This window comes from Lolium perenne, chromosome 3, assembly GCF_019359855.2.
Source record: "Lolium perenne isolate Kyuss_39 chromosome 3, Kyuss_2.0, whole genome shotgun sequence".
NCBI classification, from domain to species: domain Eukaryota; kingdom Viridiplantae; phylum Streptophyta; class Magnoliopsida; order Poales; family Poaceae; genus Lolium; species Lolium perenne.
The window spans coordinates 30,877,960-30,900,320 of record NC_067246.2 but is presented as its reverse complement, the minus strand read 5'-3'; the positions used below and the strand labels follow the sequence as shown (position 1 = coordinate 30,900,320).

The 22,361-nt window shown below is 48.0% G+C and overlaps 2 protein-coding genes and 1 long non-coding RNA gene across 3 annotated transcripts; 1 reads left to right on the top strand and 2 right to left on the bottom strand.

Moving 5' to 3' along the window:
* Nucleotides 1-4,126: 4,126 nt before the first annotated feature.
* On the bottom strand, nt 4,127-5,885 carry LOC127340831 (uncharacterized). The gene has a single exon (XM_051366589.2). It carries the CDS (start codon nt 5,883-5,885, stop codon nt 4,197-4,199), a length of 1,689 nt encoding a protein of 562 aa, XP_051222549.1. The 3' UTR covers nt 4,127-4,196.
* An 11,997-nt stretch (nt 5,886-17,882) lies between these two features.
* Nucleotides 17,883-18,588, top strand: LOC127340838 (uncharacterized). The gene is made up of 3 exons (XR_007874947.2): nt 17,883-17,957; nt 18,042-18,122; nt 18,508-18,588. It is a non-coding gene; the product is annotated as an uncharacterized lncRNA (long non-coding RNA).
* A 1,757-nt stretch (nt 18,589-20,345) lies between these two features.
* LOC127339104 (uncharacterized) lies at nt 20,346-22,034 on the bottom strand. Its single transcript, XM_051365001.2, has one exon. It carries the CDS (start codon nt 22,032-22,034, stop codon nt 20,346-20,348), a length of 1,689 nt encoding a protein of 562 aa, XP_051220961.1.
* Between the last annotated feature and the right edge of the window lie 327 nt (nt 22,035-22,361).

Here is a 22,361-nt window from a genome sequence, read left to right as displayed (position 1 = left end):
TGTCACCAGTTGTGGCCATGGAAACCAATCTACCCGGTATGGACGCGAGCACGGTGGAGCGGCGGCCAGAGTGTCTAGAGGAATTACGGCGGCAACGGACAACCCGCGTGAAGGAATTACGGTGGCGGCCAGCACGCTTGGAGGAGCGGGCCGGGCCACAATATTCAGTGGCTAGGGAGACGACACCGCGACAACCCGGTGATGCCAGGATCTGCTGCACAATGTGTAAGAGCAAGTTCAGTAGTAGAGCTAACTGTGGGAAACGCATGGTTGAACACTGGCGGTATATGCTGCGGGCAGAAGTCTAGTTTTCATTGGTCTAGCTCTCACGTGGGCCATACAACTGCAGCAGTCATTTTATGGTAAAAAGGAGGAGGCTACGAAACCGGAATACACTCCTGGGGCCTAGCACTTAAATGCATCTCTCTCTCCTTCCGCTTATCTTCACAACAGCAACTGACAGCTCACAACCAGAGACGATCTTATTGGACTGCGCCGGCAGCAGCCCGACGATGGTCTCGAGACGGCGCACTGTTTCTTGAGGGCGTCCGTGTCCGTGACGCTGCCGCATTTGTCCGCCGCCGACATGTCCATGCAGATCATGAGCCCGTGCAGCGAGCTCGGGACGGGGCGGCGTCGGTGCGGGCTCGGGGCGGGGCGGGCGTTGGGGCGACCTCGGGGCAAGGCTCGGGGCAGCTGAGCGGCGCACGCGCGCACGCGCGCACGCGGCGGCGCCTTGCGGCACGACCATGCTGCTCCTCGAGTGCTTCGACCTGCTCCAAAAACTTCGGTTCCTCCCACGACCGTGGCGGGCGTGGCGGCGTGGAGGACGTGGCGGCATGGCGAAGCGCGTGCGCGGAGCGGCGTGGCGGACCCGGACGTGGCGGATGCGGCGAAGCACGTGGAAGTGGGGAACGCGTCGGAAGCGCGCGGACGTGGCGGCATGGCGGACGCCATCGTCGCGCCGTCCCCGACCTCGCCCGCGTGCACGCCAGGGCCACCGCGTCGTCGTCGCCCAGCCGACGAGCTGCCGGCAACCCTCTCGCCGCTGCCGCCCGCGCGAGGCGCTGCTAGCCTGCCATGGCGTACACGTGACGACACGCGAAGGACAACGCCCGCGCCGTTTGCGAGCACGAGGGCGACGTCGGGGCGCCGTTGCAACCCCTAGCGCCAGCGGCGTCGTCGGGGAACAGCCTGGCGATGGCCTGGGCTTATTCGGCGGGGGCGGGCCCGGGAGCTGGCGAGGCCGGGCGACGTGGAGGCGCCATGCGGCGTGCGCGCTGCGCCGGTGCAGCCTAGAGCCATATGGTCCGTGGAGGTAGAAGAAGCATCAGAAAATATATTATCTAATCCACAAAGCAGGTCCCGCATCTTTGTATTGCTCCGTATGATCTAAGTTTTACCACAGTAAATAGGCTAGCCCACCTTTTAGCAGTGGTCCCTGCAACATGTGCTGGACCAATGAATTGCCGACTTCACCACGGATCACATGCCGCCGAGTTCTAAAAAGCCACTCTTAGCTAACTGTTGGCTATAAGCCAAGTGTCATGTCATGTATAGTCATCCTAGAGTCAATATGTACAATAGTGAGTTATAAAATTATACTAATTTATTAAAGCAAGTGCAATAAGATATACTCAGCTGGAGGAGAGAGAATGGGAGAGAGAAAAGAGTGGGCTCTAATGCAAGAGCCAGCTCTAACACGTGCTACTAGGAACTTTGTGAGATTGAAAAAAGTGGGCCATATTTTCATAAAGTAGTACATTTTTCAACTATTGTATATTGTGGTTATAAGTTAGCTATAGATGACATGACAAATTACTATAGCTAGCTGCTAGCTACACTATTGTTCTTGCTCTTAGTGCATTGTCCATCATTTACTCTCACATAGTATCTAGAAGCACGTGCTAGAGGTGGCTCTTGCATAAGAGCTCACTCCTCTTCTCTCTCCTCCTCTCTCTCCTCTAACTAGGCAATAATATATTATTTTAATCCTTATAGCCAGCTGATTAGGACTTATTATACTTGCTCTAAACGGTGGCATGCGGCTACACATCAGATGGAAAGAAAAGGTGGCGAAAAAGTTCAAAAGGCAATTAGAGTTTTCCATATAAATTTGCGGTAAAAAATGGTGTGTTGGTCCATCTTGGCTTCATAGTAGTTCTAATTCTAAGTCCACTGACCATATAATCTACTCATTCGGTTCCAAATTGGTTGTCACATATTTATGAAGATAAATGTGCATGATAAATGTCTGAATATCCTTTCTTGAGATACATTAAAAATTATCTAGATAGATGTGTATTTAGGTAATTGTCCGAATATCCTTTCTTGAGAGAGTAATATAATAAATAGCAACAGGCTCACTGCACTGAATTTCAGCACCTCCACCTTGAGTACCGAGTGTAAAGGTCAAACGCTGATTTTCTCATAGTGCTGGGCAGCTTTTTCTTTTTACTATGACTACGGCTGGCATAAGCCAACCTGACCATGTACCTAAGTTTCCTATTAAGGTTTTTAGCCTCTACAAGATGGTTTGAAATGAACCAGAATACACGGAGAAGAAAAAAAAAAGAAAAAAACCCAACACAACAATCAAGAAGAAAAAGTGGCCACCCCCAAACCCGAGGGGCGGTTAGCCAATGAGAAGAACTCATGGCGACCCAGGCACAGCGAGAAGAGCCCCGAGGACACACAGGAGGGACATCCCAGCTCGAGGCCTCGCTAGAGCAATCGAACGACTTTGATCCACCGAGATCCATCAACGACACTGCACCATCGACGTAATCTAAGGGCAACGCGCATACGAGGCCACATTATGCACCGACACCACCTGCACCGAGGGTGTGGCCGAAAGGTCGCATGCGGCCGAGACGACGCCATGACGCATGTGTGTCACCAGCTGGACTCGAAGGGCATCACAAAGTAGAGATGCACTCATTGAGAACTTGGGCATGGAGCACCCTCAACGCGCCAAAGAGCTCCGACAAGGACCTGACATTGGAGTCCAGCAACCGGCAAGAGAAAACCACCACAACAACTACCATGGCTCACCTCGCATCGTAGGGGAGACCGCACCCATGGCATCCATTTGCAGAACCATAGGGCACACTGGTACAGAAGGAAGCAATGTGCTCCGCCACCGATGGCAGGACAGAGGGGCTCAATACCCAGGCACGACAGAGGGGCTCATTACCTAGCCTAGACGCCCGCCCAGGTGGGAAGCGCGTCGCTACCATGGCCACCGCTGTGAAACCATGGCGCTCGCCAGCCCCAGCGGCACCCCGCTGCATGTTGATGTCTGAGAAAGAGGTGACTTCCCTCGCAACCACGCCACTGGCCACTAGAGGCCGACATGCCGCAAGCAGGCACACCATCGTCCGCACCACACCGAGCAACTAGAGGACTAGCCCACATCCACTGTCGCCGAGACGACAGTACACCGAGGCTTGGAGTTGGGCGCCCTGCCATCGAGGTAGGAGTCGCCGGAATCCACCCAAAGATCTGGGACAAACCAGATCTGGGAGCCACGGTCGCCGCCGACCCGAGCGCCAGCAGCAGCACCTCGAGGCCCACCATGCCGCCGCCCATCACCCGCAGCTCTGCCACCAGTGTACGCTGCCACGCCCCCATGCTAGCATGGCGCCGCCGCTTGACACCGACATCTCGCGTCGTCGCCACCGCCAGCGTGCCCCAGCGACACCGACGAGAGGGGAGGGAGGGGTGAGGGCGCGATGCGGCGGCTAGGGTTTCCTCTGGCCGCTCACTGGAGCGACCCGGGAGGTCACAGAAAGGGTATTGTAGCAACTTGAGTGTTCTTGACACTCATCGGATCCAGTCCAACACCTCGGGATTCCGCACGGCAGGGTCGCTGGAGGGGAGGGGCGGACAAATCAGTTATGTTTCACGCGTCGCTGCGTTTTGCCGCGTCCTGGAACGAACGCGCTAAATATGTCGTGCGTAATGTCGCAATATCGCTCCTGTTAGAGATGCTCAAGCTTGCCAAGAATTTGGGTTCATATATATATATATATATATATAAAGATAAAAAGAAGCCCAACGACCCCCCCCCCCCCCCCCCCCCCAAGAAAATAACTCTCGTACTCACCACGTTTCCAAAAGAGTCAGAAGAAAATCACTCATTAAATCACCACGATTCCAAAAGCTAGATTGCAATTCACAAGCAGCAGCACGCATCAAAGGAACTCCTTGCTGGCCCCCTCGTTCAACACCCATCCTTCCATCTCGCGCATCAATTTCGTCTGGATCGACAGCGGTCCCTCTGCAAATTCGCAGTACAGCTCCTCAAGAACCCGAGCGTTGCAGAGCAAGAACCTGGCCAGCGTCCTCTGCGCTCTACCGCCTTGGTAGTGCCACAGGCGGATATGCCTCACCCGGGTCCCCAGGCACGACGGGATCGCCGCCGTCTCGTAATCGACAGTGTCATACTTGTTGTAGTGCAGATGGTGCGCATCGACGAACTTCGACACCTTACGTTTTCGGTGAAGGTATTTGTTATAGCCGGACTTAAGAGGTGCTGGTTCAAAGAATAGGGTCAGGAGCTCAAGGTCAGGGGCTCGCCGGAGAATTGTGCACGTCGTGGCGATGGCAGCGGCAGGGTCGTCGTCGCGCAGCACACGCCCGTTCAACTGGAGGTGCCGGACGGCCGGGAACGCCGGCAGGGCCACGAAGCAGGAGCCCATGCGAGCGGCGCGGAGTTGCAGGCGTTTCGTGGTGGACGCGAACGGCAGCAGGAACGAACCGAGCGCGGCGAGCTCCTCTTCGGACGTGGCCTCCTTCTCGACGCAGACCGCGCATACGTCGATCTTGCACGACTTGATGGATGGTAGTCCGCCGCCGTTGCCGCGAATCGAGAGGAACGAGCTGCCTCGGACGGCACCACGGTACTCGAAGGCGTGCAGCTCCTGCGCGTCAACGGTGACGGTGGCAAGGTTGTGGCAGCACAGGATGATAAGTCGGCGGAGGCAGCTGTTGTCGAGGAGCGACAGCACTTTCACCGTGGCGCAGGCCTCGAGGGTTAGGTCGGCGAGGTGCGGGGATGCGGAGATGAGCCTCTGGACATGCTCCTCCTCGTCGGGGACGTGGGTGAGGTGGAGCGCCTCGAGCGACGGTAGGCTGATGACGGCCGGTGGGGAGAGATTGCAGGAGCCGAGGCGCAGCGATCGTAGCGTCGCGCATGAGAAGAGCCGGCTGTGGACGGTGTACACTGCAGGCGGCCGACGCCAATACGAATCCGTCTCGTCGCTGCTGTCGTCGGTCGAGGCGGCGTCGGCGGTGTCGTCGAGTTCGTCGTCGCTGTAGTCGACCTCCTCGGGGGTAACGTCAGCCTTCCCGCCGTAAACGGCAGTGTCCCCGTCCGAGCCTGCAGCCGGAGCCGCGGGGTGGTAGGCGTAGGGGCGGTGGCAGATGGGAACGCGGCGGACGCGCAGATCGACCTCGAGCTCGGGGGCGGAGTGCTTCACGGCGTAGGTGACCCACTGGTCCACAGGAAAGGCGTCGACGCCGCCGTAGCTCTCCATGGAGACGCGGAGGGCGCGCAGCGGCGGGGATGCGGCGCCGGGGGCCGGGCGGCGGCTGCGGGCGAAGAGTGCCGCGGTGACGACGACGGTAAAGGGCAGCGTCGGGTCGGGCTCCCGGAGTTCGTAACTGCGTGAGCGGTGGTCGTACTCGGGGATGGGACCTTCCGGCTCTTCCATGGAGACGGTGTGGACGCTGGCGAGGATGTCCCGCCACCGCGACGAGAGCGTGGTGGCGCGCGCGGCCTCCTTGGTGTCGAGGAAGGAGAGGATGTGGCCGAGCACGCCGTCCCCGAGCCGGCTCAGGCGATCCTCGCGCCCTTGTCCGGCGATCAACGTGTGATCCATCGCGCGATGTGCGATCTCCGGCCGGATCTGGTGTCGCAAGGTTTATGCATGTGTGTAGGGAAATAGGAGAAAGAATCGGTACGGACGTTGCCTTTGAATCAGGATAGGATACGTGTACGGTAGCTAGGAGAAAGAATCGGTACTGTCCTGATTCAAATTAAAGAAAGCAGGTGCGCCCGTGGAGTTGGAGCAGGTGCGCGTCGCGTTGTTGCTGGAGTCAGCCTGGCACCCGATTTTGAAACCAAGGAAAGACCGATGGATCGATCGATCAGGCGTCACCAGCCAGGCTGGCTGGCTTGCAAATGGTGCACATCGCCGGCTCCTCTCGCTCCACTTTGATTGGTTCCGACGAGACCCGGCCGCATTAAGTTGAGTTGCGTTGGCGGCCAAGTTCAAGGAGGAGGTCCGCACGTGAGCTGCTTGTCGCGCATCTGGCCAGCGGTGACGGGCGGCTCTTTGCTCGGAGTGTCGCACGGACGGAACGAGCGGGATTTCAAGGAGACTCTTCTTCAGCCGAAAGACAACGAGAAATCGCGCGCAAGAGCTCCAACGCCCGCGGCGACGGCCTCCACCTTCACCCTGCGATATTGGTGGAGGTCACTCATGAGGCTCGGAGCAAGACGGCTCGTATGAACTGTATTGCACTGTAGTTTGTACTTTGCAGATCACTTCTAATCTGAAGTTTTAATGACTAGCTGCTTGAACCAACGACCGCGTTTCGATCAAGAGATACGACCCTAGCTAGAGCCTTCAAAGTTCTCAAGAGGCAAGGAAACTCGGCAAGATGACAAAAGTGCTATACTCCTAGCAGATCATGAGAGGAATTACTGATGCATGCAGCTCGATGGTGCAGTGTCGTTGATGCCTACACAAGAACCTGTGTCATCACATGATTTGCTGCGCCTCGATGGAATTTGTACAAGAGACCTTTCCGAGTCAATCTACCTAAGTTGAAAGATGTCTCCAACAACATGAAAAAGTTCAACGCTGTGCATAACATACATGACACGAGTGCATGCATGGCCATATTGCAGTCTAGTTGTACAAGGGTGAGTAAGTCGTACCCGTGAAACCAAATTTCGAAACCCACCGAACTAGCCCGCCAAGGAAATTTGAGTTTTGAGCCAAATTTTATGGTCCGGATGGCGCGGGAATATTTTGGCCCAAACTAAAATTCGAGCTGGGTCCGCCTGAACCACACACCACCCAACAACCAAAATCCCCTCCCAGCGCCGCATCCTCTCTCCTCCCGTTCCCCATTCCTCCAGCTCCATCGACGGCAGATCCCGGCTAACTCCGGCCAGCCCCTGCCTTGCTGGCCACCATCCCGACACTCCCTCATCCTCCTCTCTCGAATCCAGGCCGCATCACCACCTCAAACCCTAGCCTCCGGCTCTACAGAGGTCAAGTTTCGACCTTTGGGTCCATGGCGGCGGCGCGGCCGCAGGTCGGGGTGAGGCTGTTCGGTGACGATCTTAACGCGCAGACCGCAATGAATCCTCTTTCTTGCCACCCCGCTCAAACCCTAGTCCCGACGCGGCCAAATCCTATCGCCACCCAAAATCCGGCAACCGAGACCATGTTGGCCACCGTGGAAGGCCAAGGACTGCTGCGAGGATGGCCACGCGCGAGGAGGAAGGCGCTGCTCGCCGCCGGCCACGCCCCGACAAACATGCTGCTGCTACCCCCCGTGAGTGAGGTCCCGGCCTCTTCCCAGCTACTCCAACAATTCTTGCAAAATTTCGTCACTTTTTACCTGCTGCAATATGCGTGTGTAGGACTTCAACGTGCTCTCAATTTTTTTCTGCTGCTGCTTATGAATCGTCAGTGCTGAATCCTGTATCATTTTCAGGTTCAAATCGTATTTGGGCACCAAGCTGCTGCTTATGGAACCAAGCTGGGTGGTACCTGGTGGCGATGGCCAGCCAGGTGAGGAGGAGGCGGACTTCATCGGTGACATCTGCAGGGCCGCGTGGAGGCGCTACAATCGCTGCTGATTGACGGCATCTATTCACTAGGTCTCCCTAAAGAGAAACCCACTGACGGGGAGGTTGCCACCGCCACAAACAAATCCTATGTTGCCATGCGTATTTGGGTTCAACTGTATGTGTCTTGCTCTCACAGTTATGAATGAAGGAAATGAAGAGTTCCATGATGCGCTGTTGTCTTTTTCTTCCAAAACTCCACTTGTGCTTTCAGGCTCCTTTTTTTCTGCATGCTTATAATTGTTCTGCTTTTCTTCTTAACTGTATAATCTGTTGTGTGCATAGTGTGTGGATGTCTTAGAGTTAGTCCTGATGGTTTGATTCGGAATAGGTATTATGGAGCGCATGCTTATATTCTTTACTCATTTTAGGCTTAGGAATAAGATGATCAGAATAACATCTGGCTTTATTAATTAAACGATCTGATTGGTATGCTATGATTTTCTTTGTGACTCTAGTTTAACCGTGATATTCTCTGATTTATATTGCTACCCTCAGATTTCTTGTGATACACTATTATTTTCCTAATATTTTTATGTTCATGCTTTGCCTGCAATGGATATATGCTCTGTCCTTCTCATTTGCACTTTATTGGCCACAAATTCTTGCTCACATGGTTACACATGCTGGCTTCCACTAATTACTCTCATTGCTCACATTTGTCAGGTGTGCCATTGACGTGACAAGGATGCTGAACTGCTGCTTGTCGCCTACAGCATCCGCGTTGAAGGCCTCCTGAAGCACTTGCATGTGCTCACTGATCCAACCTGGCACAACTCTGACGTGCCAATGACTTGCAGCTGGTGAGACCTCACTCCTTCATGCATTATTGCTACTAAAATTCATTTCTTTTACCTGGCTGAATCCGCACCTGCTGCAAAGCATGCTATGTTTGGATGCATATCTCTGTCAGATTTTCTTTCATTCGTTTGCTGTACATTTTTCAGATTCAAATCATATCAGAGGAAGAGAATGAGAGACTCAATGGCATTGCAAGAGGAGGTCTACGGTGGCCGCCAATCAGCTACGAGGTCTTCATCCCTAAAGAGCATCTGACCTACCCTGCTGATTTTTTTGCTGCTTATGCATCGACAGTGCTGACAAATTCTATTGTTTTTAAGTTCAATGAATATCGGAGCTGAAAAAAGGCATGAAGCTGGGGAACTAGGAGGCAGTGTGGGAGGGGAACCAGGACGAGCTGGTGTCATCTCCGACACCCACAAGTGTGGCGATGATGTGATCTGGTGGTACCATAACTTGGAACCATGGAGATTCTTTGCGGTGATGAGGTGCTGATTTTTTATTGCTTAGATATCCATTTGGATGGAATGTGTACTCATCTCCATATTATAGTTAGTCCTGATGGTTTGATTACGAATTGGTATTATGGAGTGCTTGCTTATTTTCTGTGACTCATGTATGGCATAAGAATAAGATGATAAGATAAATGGATGATTTTGCTTTATTAATTGAATGATCTGATTTTTATCTCATGATTTGCTTTGTGGCTCTTTCCTTCGATCTTGTACTTTGTTCTGTATTCTGTATTTTTCATGTCTGATTGGTGATGGCATGCATGGCTGAGCCATTTCTTTGTTGAATTTGTCAAAATTTTGCCTGAAATCGCATCTTTCTATTTCAGGATATTGGCGCCAAGGCTTTGTTGGGTGGTGGAGGCCAAGAGGCAAATAGTCACCTACAGCAGCCGGTTAGTCTCCACCTAACCCCCCTTGGTGCATTTTTAATGTGCTACATTGGTGTATATTGTAGTATCCGTAGAATATGGTCGTCAATGGCTGGTAAACTATTAGTCATGACTAATCCATATGTTCAAACCTTGTTATGGAGTGGTTGCTTAATTTCCTCGCTCTCTTTATGCTTACTTGTAAGATGATAAGAACACAGGATTGCCATTATTGTGCTGTGAGTAAATTGATATCATTAATCCATTTCTGGTTCGCTTATGCTCAAGCATTTTCTAGTTGTGCAACCTCAATTACTTTCTTTCTGAATGTCATGGTCATTTTTGTCTCGCTTTTGGCAGCTCAGTGTAGAAGCATTTTAACGTCATTTATTAGCTGTACAATGTCAGTTTACTTTGTTTATGAATGTCATGGTCATCTAAATCATGCTGATGCTAACCGTTGTGTTTTCTACAAGTTTGCGTGTTCTGTAGATTTGTGAAAGTTGATGTCATGTTCTCTACCTTTGTAGAAGTTGACATCCATGCTTCACTCACAGGATGACGGTATAGCCCAAGGGGGTGGTGGGTTCACGGCCGACAATGATCCTGCTTGGATGATGCCAGGCAGGAGAATGGCTATGCTTGGAAGGTGTCCCCTGCTGCCTTATTCTTAGTTAAATCGCTTCAGCTTTGTACGGTGGCACCTCAATGGCTAGTCATTATTCTCAGATAAATTTCTTTACCGGTTAGGCCATAATGGGCTAACAATGGATTTTCTTTTCTACGCTTTGATATTGGAAAAAATGGATGGTCTCCTATTTTGTGAGGTGCTTGGATTTCCTTACATGGTCTTGTCTTTTGGTTAAGCTTTTGTGTGGCCCTGAATCAGTTATAATTTTTTTTGGTACTATCTACTTATCCTCGTAAGGTCTCTCGATGCTCCCTATTTTCGTCTGTCTTTTATTTTGGTACATGCCAAGTAGCTATTTGGCTGGCCTGGGCCTATGGACTGATTCCACATTGTAGGCTTGATGATTTGAATGAAAGGGCCTTATTGCTATGTGGTTGGGCTGGCGTTGTAAAATCGACACTCTTTTTGCATCTTGGAATAACATAGTTTAGTTGGATTCCAACATGAAAACTAGCCCTCAATTCTTCTTTAAAGTGTTGCCTTTGTTGTTGCTTAACTAATTATTAAGATTTCATACTTCTTGAATTCTTCCTTCATTATATATGTTTGCTACAGTGAACCGATGCTCCATCGTGCATGACACCGTGGTCTTTGGGTATGTGTTATCTTGTACATTGTGAAGCCACTTACTAGCAATGGAAATTGCTGCATTTTTCTGTTTCCACCTGGTGTTCATCAAGTAGGTGTACAACTGATTAGTCGTTGTCACGTACATGGAGTAACAATATATGCATAAAACAGCAGTGTTCGCTTGTAAAGTCTCGCGCCATTTAGTTTCTTCAATATGATGTAATTGTTACCTACTGAACATTCCTTGTACCTGTGTTGATCTGTGGCCAGACCTCGTTCATCTTGTTTGTGTGTCGAGTAGTAACTTTTTGTGCCGTATGTGACTCTTTCTTTGTTTGTTGTTGTTCAGTTGATTGATGATGAGCTGAGCTTCTTTGACTAGTGATGTGATGCTGCAGCGGTACATGGAGATAAGCTTCTTCTGTGGTGCTTCTGAAGGTGTTCCTTGATGCGGCAGCAGCAACAGCAAGAGAGAAGTAGAGCTGATGGCCCGTGATGGTTTTTTGTATTTAATCAAGTGATGGTGCTCTTGTAGTGTTGTGGACTTGTGGTCTTAAATTTGCTGCTAGCTGTGTGGTTCTCTTGTAACATTAGTTATTTTTAACTTGCAGTTTTCGTAGGTTAAACTTGTGGGTCGAATTACAAGAGTGATGCTTTTGTCACTTCTTATTATCATATATTTATTGTCTGATCAGAATGTCCAAGGAATGAAGGAAGTATCATGGTCATGCTATTTTCCCCAAAAACCATGCATATATTGCCACTGCCAGGAAAGGCACATAGAAGTATTTTTCATTCTTTTGCAAAACTTTAAATTTTGATTTTTATTTCTCTTGCAAAAATTTCGAGAGCTGGCGGCTTAAATGAGAATATATGCACTCAAAATTCCTGCAATGGTTAAGCTTTTGCATGCATCTTGTCAAAGTTGCCCTCCACATGAGCGGGAAAAATTACATCGCTGTCTGATCGCATTGATTGACCATTGCATGTACAGTCAGGACTAAATGCCACAACTTTTACGTATGAGCTCCTTTGTTGACAATTATGGACTCGTTAGAAAGATAAACGTGGTATCTACAACAGAAGAAGTGAAAATGTCGGATATCCATTCAAATTAAATATAGCATACAAATAAATATGTTTGCTTAGATTGTTTTCAAATTAAAATACAACAAACAATAAAACAACTAAACAAATGTAATAAATGGGGCTAGATCAATATTTCAAAAAAAAAAAAAGGGGCTAGATCAAGGTGCCGTGACATTTGCTGATAATCTTTTGATCCTCCACATATGCTCAATGAGATCATTTTGAAGTTGCTCGTGAATGTTGTTGTCTCCCGCACTTCTCCACGCGTGCAACCATTGCACGAGGGCGTGCAAAATCGCACGATAACGGGACAGACCCGCTGGGAACTGCCGATCCAGGCATTCCTCTAGGGCCTGTCCTAGGGGTGCTTTGAGAACCGGTTGAGCGAGAACACGAGAGGGCTTCCAGGCAACCAAACGGGTCGATTTCTTCTAGAACGATCCGAGCTAGGGGGCTCACAGCCTACCAAACACGCCCTTTGTACTACTGCTTCGACAGTTTCCGCGGGACGCAGGGAGTATTTCTTTTTGTCCTTCCCGATGGTAGTCGCCGCCGGCATCTGGACTTGTGGTTCTCTATTATTCCGGTGAGCGCACCTTTTTGCTCTCGTTGTTCTTGTCTTGGTCGTGGCCGATGCCGCCATGATTACATGTGTCGGATGAACTCATTGCTTCTGTTTGTGACAGATTTTCTCAACATTGCAACGGAAGTGTATATGTATGCAAAGCTTGTTCATTTGTTCCATAGGAATTACGGTAGCTCGTTAATCCATCAGATTCGTCGTACCAAGGTATTCAGCTCTATCAGACTTGTCAGGCTGAATACAACAATGCTGAAGAAGCCAAGCCATATATTATTGCGGGTGTTGTTTTGTTTTGGGCTGGGGCTTGGCATAGGGCGCGGGGGCTGATGTTGATTAGCGTGGTGGGCTCAGATAAAAATTAACGTTGTGGAGAAGCATCGTACATGGATCGTACGCAAATCGTCGTGTGTGGAGCTATTCCGTTGCAAATATTAAATTTCACTACCAACAGGAACTAACAACATAGGATACGAAAAAAACCATGTGAACATGTTGATGTGCCTTAGTTGTCAGCACTACTACATTGCAATATGCATATACATTATCAAGCTAATTTTATTACAAGTGATAAAAAATGAATTATATTTTTGATTTTCTGAATCTAATGTATACATCCCATGAATTATATAGCCATGAAAATATAATACTTTGTTTGGGAAGTCAAACGAACGATTCACTACAAGTGGTTCTACTAATATGTGATCCAAATTCACTTACATAAATCAGGTTTACACTAAAGGTATTATTGCCTGGTCTAATTTTCACCTATGGTAGTGCCTGATAGTCTGTTAATATAATTAAAATGAAGTGGACCTTGGAGATTTCAACAATCTAGAGATGGAAGTACTCTTGTACATTGATTTACAAGGATCAATTTCAGCAGTTTTAAAAGCCAAGTCAAACACAACATGCATATATACTTTATTTTAATAGGTCACAAGAACATGACAAAACCAAAAAAATAAAAGGCCACCTTGTTTCAAGAGTTGGGCCGGTAGCCTCGAAATGGGAGTTTTGCATTATAAGTCTAGAATCTTCCTAAGAAAGAGTCAATTCAAAGTTATGTATTGAATTTTCTCTTTACTACCCTTATGTAGCCATAGTTGGACCTCATGCAAAAGTGAAGGCTTTCTTTCCATTCCTTGCGATTTTTCACGAGCAACCGCGATACGTGCGTCCCACGACATCTACCCCTATCTTATCATCGGAAGTGGTCATTTAATGTGATTTTACAAAACTCGTACTCGTGTGATTTCATGTGTCTCCCTGTTTGGTAGGCCACACGATGTCTATCTGTAGCTTTTCATGTGATTTTTCACTTTTTGTGTGATAACCTAAATTTTATGGTTACAAATTAATTTAAGTAAAAATATAATTAACATCTAATTGTTTTGTTTTCCTAATTTCTGGGTTTTAAACTGGTTTTTATACGTGCATGCAACAAAACTATAGAAGTTAGTCTAAATGAAAAAGCTAATTAACCTGACTTGCTTTCGACTGGTCACTAACTAGTTCCAATGCATCTGCCATAATGGAGGCTAGAAGATCCAAGTTTTCTACGTGAGTGCATGCATGGTGATCATTTGCTCAATCTGAAGGGATGTCGGCCAGCAGTTGTTTCACTCGAAAGGTCAAGGTCTAGATCATAGGGTCAAAGGTCATTGCGGCTGGGATTTTTCTCTATTCTTCAAACGGTGCTCAAGTCTAAACATCAGCGTTGCTAGCTGCTACAGCTGCATGCATCGACCTAGAGCAAGGGCGAAGAAGAGAGTGAGACCACTAGTGCATGGTGGCACAAACACACACTCCAACACAGAAAGAGTTGATCCATAGGCTGTGAAAGAAAGCCGAGTAGTATAGAATACACACATATATTTCTGTAAGGTGTGTTTGAGCAATGAGGGTGTTAATCTCGCTATCGGGGCAACTATTTACTCTGCTATAGCCTACTATGCAAGTAGATGCTCTGCTAACTCATAAGTTCTACTTCACTTGTATATGACGATTCGCCTGATCCTCTTATATCTTACTAGATATTGGTGCATGTGATCCTTATTATGGAGTTGTTGGTGATATCTTGATTCATCTGTATTGGTGACATGACTGCAACTATAATGTATCGGTCACAATGCAGGTATATATGACTATTTGAGTTCTCCAACAGGAACGACGCTTGGTCCGAAGAGGGTATCAGCGATGGATCCTTTGGAGCGGTCCATACTAGTAAGTCAAGTTTGTCGTGTCTCGGCGGGCTAACCCGCTCTACTTTTCTAGAGTCTGTGTGGTTCTAGTTGAGGTTGTCAATGTCGGAGTACCACTCTTAAGGTAAAAGTGTGAATTTCACTCATCTGACTCCCAAGTAGGGAAACTTGCTGGTCATATGTGATACCGATACAAAGTTGTTTACCATCTTTAATTCCATTTCCTTTGGTATTTTTTTCATCCATTAAAATCCATTTTTGTTATTCTTAGTTTATCCTTTTTATGATACTTTGTTCATTTCAGCTCGATACAGTAATTCATTGTTTTTTTTTTACCGGATTACCGTGAGGGAAGCCCCTACGGTGTAGATTTTATATTAACCAACAAACACAAGTACAGACTACAAGAACAATAATTCATTGTTACTGCATTTCAATCCTAATTTCTCCTTTATTGATTACTAAAGTGCCCACTTGTTGAGTATGATTTATTATACTAACCCTCACTTCCTCCAGTTATTTTTAGATGCATTTGACACTAACATAAGCATGTAAGGAAGATGTCGTCATCCAAGGAATAGGCTCGATCAATGAGTTGGGAAGCGTCTTAGAGAATTAATTTTTTGATAATGTAACTGTATTAAAAAGCTTGTCAAATAAGTAAATAAGCATATTGAGATCCACTATGATCGTTTATGCATGCTCTTTTATGCCTTACCCCGGCTGCTCCTCCTCGGCATACCCTCAACCGTCATTTGGACCAAACTGGCCATGGTAGTAGTCTCCTATGCCTACCCCGACTGTTCCTCCACCTTTGCCGCGGCGTTGGCACCAAACTATCCGTGGGATATGCCGGTGATTGTGGACCTCATCAAGGATGAAGACGACGAGCAGTAGAGTCGACTAGGGTTTGGTCCGCTTTAGTTCGAATTTATTTCTCACTTTTAACTATGTAAATTATGTTTCAATAAAGTTTGTCATTTTTTTGCATATCGGGTCACTCGGCTGCCCCTGACCTAGATAGACAAGAGGCACGACATGACCGATTTTTTATCGGCCGCCCCAATCCAAATGAACTAAATCGAACACTTTTGATGCATATTTTATCGTTGGAGATGACCTAGTGCAATCTTGAGCATCCTCTTGTTATATTTTACAAGCTAGCCAACTAGGTTGGCCATATATCTTCTGTACCTACGCAGTTAGATAGCTAGTAGTACTTGGCCGGCCGGTCATCTTGTCGACATAGTGTAGAGGTACTTCAGCATTTCCTATCCAGCGAGCGAGGCCAGCTAGCTCAGATGTTGATACATCGCTTCATCTCGCATGCATTTTCAATAACCGGTGTTCTCCTACGACAGTTCATCGCCGGTGACCATCGTCAGAGAGCTAGTAGATGGGATTACCTCAGCCTGAAAAGAAAATGGACAAATCGAAATAATTCCGGGATAGATACGCACAGAAGTGGGCTGGCCAGAAATTAATTATAAGCCATCCAATTATCTTCAAGGATCTAATCGTACTTTATGTTTCCATGCATGCAAACAATTTCTCCGCGACTTAAGCAATTCAATTAAGGCAAATCAATTAAGATACACAGCTATGTGCATGCCGCGGCCTCCTCGATTCCTTCTCCCCGAAACCTAGCGGCATCCCTGATCCTTGACTCCCCGATCCGATGACGGCCCCTGCACCTCACAGTCGGCACGCGGATCGTGCTTCCATCCGTCGCCTCTCCGCGTTCTCCGCACCTTCTTCCTTCCCGCAGCTGCCCGTCACCCTCTCTATAAATCTCCTACACGCTCTTCATCCTACAATTTCGCATCATTCCTTCTCCACAAAGTCACCATCATCGTCACAGTATGAATCCCATGTAGTTGATCGTTGCCGGCGAGACAGTCCGGCGTGGGCTGGACAGTACAGTCAGCCATGGCATGCTCGTTCCTGGCGGTCACTATGCTGGCTAGCGTTGTGCCACACATATATGTTTTTTTCGGTTTTAATTGGGCAACACCTTGTGGTGCAGTGGTGGAGATGGTGCTGCAGAAATGTTGGAGGTGGAAACCAAGATGTATGTATGTACTTGTCATCTCCTTCAATTTTGAAACTCATACGGTCGGGCGAGATGCACAAATAACTGCTAACTGAACATTTATCTCTGAACTTTGTAACTCTGTAACCTGCAGGTTGTCTCTGCTATGCACAAAAATCTACTGCGCCAATGTCCAACCGAGAGAGCAGAGAGGTCCACCGGCCCATTGAAAACCCTAGCCCGCTGCTGCCTCCTCGACACACTGCGAGGAGAGCCTCCTCGGAGGAGGGGACAGCCGCATCTGCCGCTGATATTCGACGGCCGGCATTTTCCCTGGTGTCTGGCCGTGAATGTTTAGGGTCCAATGGCTGGGTGGGGCGCTTCTACATAGTGCAGGAGGTCGAGCTGATTGCCCACAAGGGCCACAAGCCCACAATGGTGACCTCGACTCTACCATCTAGGATTCTAGGAACTCTCCAACATCGGCATCAAGGTACTGACTTTAGTGTTACTCAACTTGATTGATATCCGATGGAGAAACTCTGTTTGGTTTTTTTTTCTTTGGCCGTCAAGGTTTTACTTTATTTCTTCCCAATTATCTTGCTTGGACATTCTGTGGTTTAGTGCCCTGGTACCTACTCCCATAATTATGTAATTTTGGTTATCATCGAGCTGATATCTGTAGTTTCATTGCTGGAGCTCAGTGAATTCCTTATGCAGTAATTAATTAATGGAGCAACATAACATATATTGCAGCAGAAAATGGCATATGTTTCTAAAAAAGATTACATTTTAGAAAATGTCATATGTATAAGATTAACTCTGCGTATGTCATGGACAACATATATTTTCTCGTTGCTGGATTTTCAGCTCATTAATGGATCTATTATCAAATCCATAATTTCACACATGGATACAGCTGACCCCAACTTCCATGCTACTAATTTAAGTGTGGTCGAATTGATTATTGGCCGAGGTATATGATGTTTGGTTTTACTTTGATCATCGGCAGTAGGTGTATTTACTGCAGTTAACTCTTTAATTTAGATGCAGAACACACTATTTAGCACCGCTGATTATTTTTTGTTGTCTTAGACCGTTTGTGTGCATAGAGAAGTTTATGTCATGAAGATATAATCCAGTCCCTTTTGATATATTTTTCAGGGTTGAGCAGATAATTGGAAGAACCATATTTTCTCAATGCAAGCAACCTGGGAATAACCTTGAGATCTGCAAGGTTACATCCTTGTGAAATCTTTCTCCATTGAAATTCTTGGCATCTTGTCCTTTTTATTTCTAATTTGTTGTTTTATGTTTTCAGGTGTGAGTAGGAACTGAGGCTCCACTCTTAGAGCAACACTCACGTGTTGAGCTTTTGGTTGTCCTTATTTGTAAGGGGCAGGTAGTCTCACCAAGGTCCTTTAAGTAGTATTTATATATGCCCTTGATTTAAAGAACTTGATCACAATAAATTATGGATATTGTAGAATAGCTTCTTATTTTTGGGGAACTTTTATGGAAGGATGATATCTTCCTTACATATCTAAGCATTACAACATAGTATGGATTTTGTCCGTGCCTATTTTGAAGTAAATTTTCAGGGCTATTCTCTTTTGTGCCATATCTAACCATATTTTTGTTGCTACAAAAGTTTTATATTCTTGAAATTTGGCTCATATATCTGTACCGTCATTTTGGTTTTCACTCTAAAATTTTCTGAAATCTCCAATGTGTATAGCACAAGCAAGTTCCATGTAACATGTCTTAACATACTGCCATTATTACAGACCTACCATTACATCAGGAAATCGGGATGCCATCAGTTTCTCCTATCATAACTGAGGTGCTTGCTATCAAAGTTATTAGTGTGAGTAGAATAAGTGGAGAATGTCAGTTTGTCTCTATTCCTTAAAATCACATATAGCACAACCTGAAGCTTTTATTATCTGAAGGGAAACATTGCCGACTGGATGAAGAAGGAAGGGGAAAAAGTCTCACTAGGTGTAGAAGGTCGAGCTGCTCGTCCTCATGGTGCACCATAGCTACCTCGCTGCTGCCATCCAGGACCTGTCAACATCGGCATCACAAGGTACTGAATTAGGTGCGTTTGATTAGAGTTCTACCCAATCTAGTTTCTGTCTGATTTTGGTTCGTTCTTAAATATTACTCCCTTTGTCCCGTGAAAGTTTTCTTAGATTACTCTAAAATTAGACGCGTCTACATACATCTAATTTTAGTGTTTCATAATTAAATCTAGTGTGAGATTCACTTAAAATAGAGTTGATGCCGGCTTACATTTTTTTTATTGTAGTGCACGAAGCATACTTTGTGTTGTCTAATATTTTCTTCATGGTTGTGTGCCATTTTAGTCTTTATGTCATGGTTTCAGATATGTATAGGCGCTTACATCCGATTTGCTGGGTACACATTACCAAAATTATGTGCAAAAATCTTCGGTATGTTGAAAAAATATGTTGCTGCTGTTCTAACCGTAATGATTAATTTCTTTTATATTTGTGCATCTTCAAATGTTGCTGGCATTAATCACATTATGAATAGTTTCATGCTGCAGATTTGATAAACGTCTTGATTGTGACTAGTTGTGCTAGTGTCGTGAGATCGATACATATCAGGCTAGACTAGAGTGTGTATTTTTTCCTAGTTTGCTGTGAATGCTATTTACTTAACCATATTTCTGTTGTGAATTATAGTTAGCTAGTGTACTGCAAGGTACTTCGCAAATGATAGATACATGCTTGAGATTTTTTTATTTTAGGCATTTGAGACTTTGACTAGTTTAACCTTCTACTTATGTCCTAGTACATAGTGCTCGCTAGGCACCCCAGCTGACACTGATCCTATTTAATATTGCAAAACATTCTGAATTTTTTGGGTTCTCTTGCTGAGCAGATCAGAAATACTGTGAAGCGAGACACATAGTGAGCTACACATCTTATGTCTCATCCCCATTCAATGTTTATTATAGCTATCAGTCCTTAGCCTCCGTAGGTTAATTTGGCAACTAGCCTCAAGTATGTTTCCGAAACCAAATAGATATTATTGGGGTAGTACTATGTTGAAATCCTGCATTCTCATTTGATATATTATTTTTAGAGTTACTTTTGACGCTGCAGTTGTGATTTTTGTTATTATTTTTAGAGCATGAACAATTGGCCTCCTCCCTTCTAAGGCCATGACATTTTCCATCTTTCTACAACTAGCACTATTCTTAGAGGTACTACAAGCAGTAGGTGATGAGGATGTATCATTTGTTTGACTGTACATACCTATACATATGATTTTGCAAAAGCTGAACTTTAATATATGCATTCTTGTTCTTTCTTTTACTTTTTTGATTGTTAATTAACTGATTTGAAATATACATTTGAATGACCTGATAAATCTTCAAGTTTGGTTGCTTGGAGATTTATTATGCCATTCAAATATATATTTTGAATCATATTTTTGCATTAGTGATTCCGATGTTTGATGAGTTAAGAAAGTAGATGCATACAGTTCAACTGTAGTACATAGGACCTTTCACGAAATCATCCCAGGCTGACTCTACCACTTCCAGCTAATCATGTGACTAGTATCATTCTTCTTCCATGTGCATGCATTTGCATCAAAGGAACTCCTTGCTGGCCCCCACGTTCACCACCCATCCTTCCATCTCGCGCATCAATTTCGTCTGGATCGACAGCGGTCCCTCTGCAAATTCGCAGTACAGCTCCTCAAGAACCCGAGCGTTGCAGAGCAAGAACCTGGCCAGCGTCCTCTGCGCTCTACCGCCTTGGTAGTGCCACAGGCGGATATGCCTCACCCGGGTCCCCAGGCACGACGGGATCGCCGCCGTCTCGTAATCGACAGTGTCATACTTGTTGTAGTGCAGATGGTGCGCATCGACGAACTTCGACACCTTACGTTTTCGGTGAAGGTATTTGTTATAGCCGGACTTAAGAGGTGCTGGTTCAAAGAATAGGGTCAGGAGCTCAAGGTCAGGGGCTCGCCGGAGAATTGTGCACGTCGTGGCGATGGCAGCGGCAGGGTCGTCGTCGCGCAGCACACGCCCGTTCAACTGGAGGTGCCGGACGGCCGGGAACGCCGGCAGGGCCACGAAGCAGGAGCCCATGCGAGCGGCGCGGAGTTGCAGGCGTTTCGTGGTGGACGCGAACGGCAGCAGGAACGAACCGAGCGCGGCGAGCTCCTCTTCGGACGTGGCCTCCTTCTCGACGCAGACCGCGCATACGTCGATCTTGCACGACTTGATGGATGGTAGTCCGCCGCCGTTGCCGCGAATCGAGAGGAACGAGCTGCCTCGGACGGCACCACGGTACTCGAAGGCGTGCAGCTCCTGCGCGTCAACGGTGACGGTGGCAAGGTTGTGGCAGCACAGGATGATAAGTCGGCGGAGGCAGCTGTTGTCGAGGAGCGACAGCACTTTCACCGTGGCGCAGGCCTCGAGGGTTAGGTCGGCGAGGTGCGGGGATGCGGAGATGAGCCTCTGGACATGCTCCTCCTCGTCGGGGACGTGGGTGAGGTGGAGCGCCTCCAGCGACGGTAGGCTGATGACGGCCGGTGGGGAGAGATTGCACGAGCTGAGGCGAAGCGATCGTAGCGTCGCGCATGAGAAGAGCCGGCTGTGGACGGTGTACACTGCAGGCGGCCGACGCCAATACGAATCCGTCTCGTCGCTGCTGTCGTCGGTCGAGGCGGCGTCGGCGGTGTCGTCGAGTTCGTCGTCGCTGTAGTCGACCTCCTCGGGGGTAACGTCAGCCTTCCCGCCGTAAACGGCAGTGTCCCCGTCCGAGCCTGCAGCCGGAGCCGCGGGGTGGTAGGCGTAGGGGCGGTGGCAGATGGGAACGCGGCGGACGCGCAGATCGACCTCGAGCTTGGGGGCGGAGTGCTTCACGGCGTAGGTGACCCACTGGTCCACAGGAAAGGCGTCGAGGCCGCCGTAGCTCTCCATGGAGACGCGGAGGGCGCGCAGCGGCGGGGATGCGGCGCCGGGGGCCGGGCGGCGGCTGCGGGCGAAGAGGGCCGCGGTGACGACGACGGTAAAGGGCAGCGTCGGGTCGGGCTCGCGGAGTTCGTAACCGCGTGAGCCGTGGTCGTACTCGGGGATGGGACCTTCCGGCTCTTCCATGGAGACGGTGTGGACGCTGGCGAGGATGTCCCGCCACCGCGACGAGAGCGTGGTGGCGCGCGCGGCCTCCTTGGCGTCGAGGAAGGAGAGGATGTGGCCGAGCACGCCGTCCCCGAGCCGGCTCAGGCGATCCTCGCGCCCTTGTCCGGCGATCAACGTGTGATCCATCGCGCGATATGATGTGCGATCTCCGGCCGGATCTGGTGTCGCAAGGTTTATGCATGTGTGTAGGGAAATAGGAGAAAGAATCGGTACTGACGTTGCCTTTGAATCAGGATAGGATACGTGTACGGTAGGAGAACGAATCGGTACTGTATCTAGTTAAGCAATAAGTACTACAGTACTTGGGACTTCGTATCTCTTTGCGTCATGTCCTTTATAAATCGTTCAAGGGGCTGCCTAGATGATATTATATAAGTGAGGAACAATGTGCACATAGTGGATGAGAACCCACGTTGCCTTTGGATTAGGATACCATACACAACTAGCACAATA

Coding starts and splice junctions, on each gene's coding strand:
- LOC127340831 (XM_051366589.2), bottom strand. CDS start 5,885: ATGGATCACACGTTGATCGCCGGACAAGGGCGCGAGGATCGCCTGAGC.
- LOC127339104 (XM_051365001.2), bottom strand. CDS start 22,034: ATGGATCACACGTTGATCGCCGGACAAGGGCGCGAGGATCGCCTGAGC.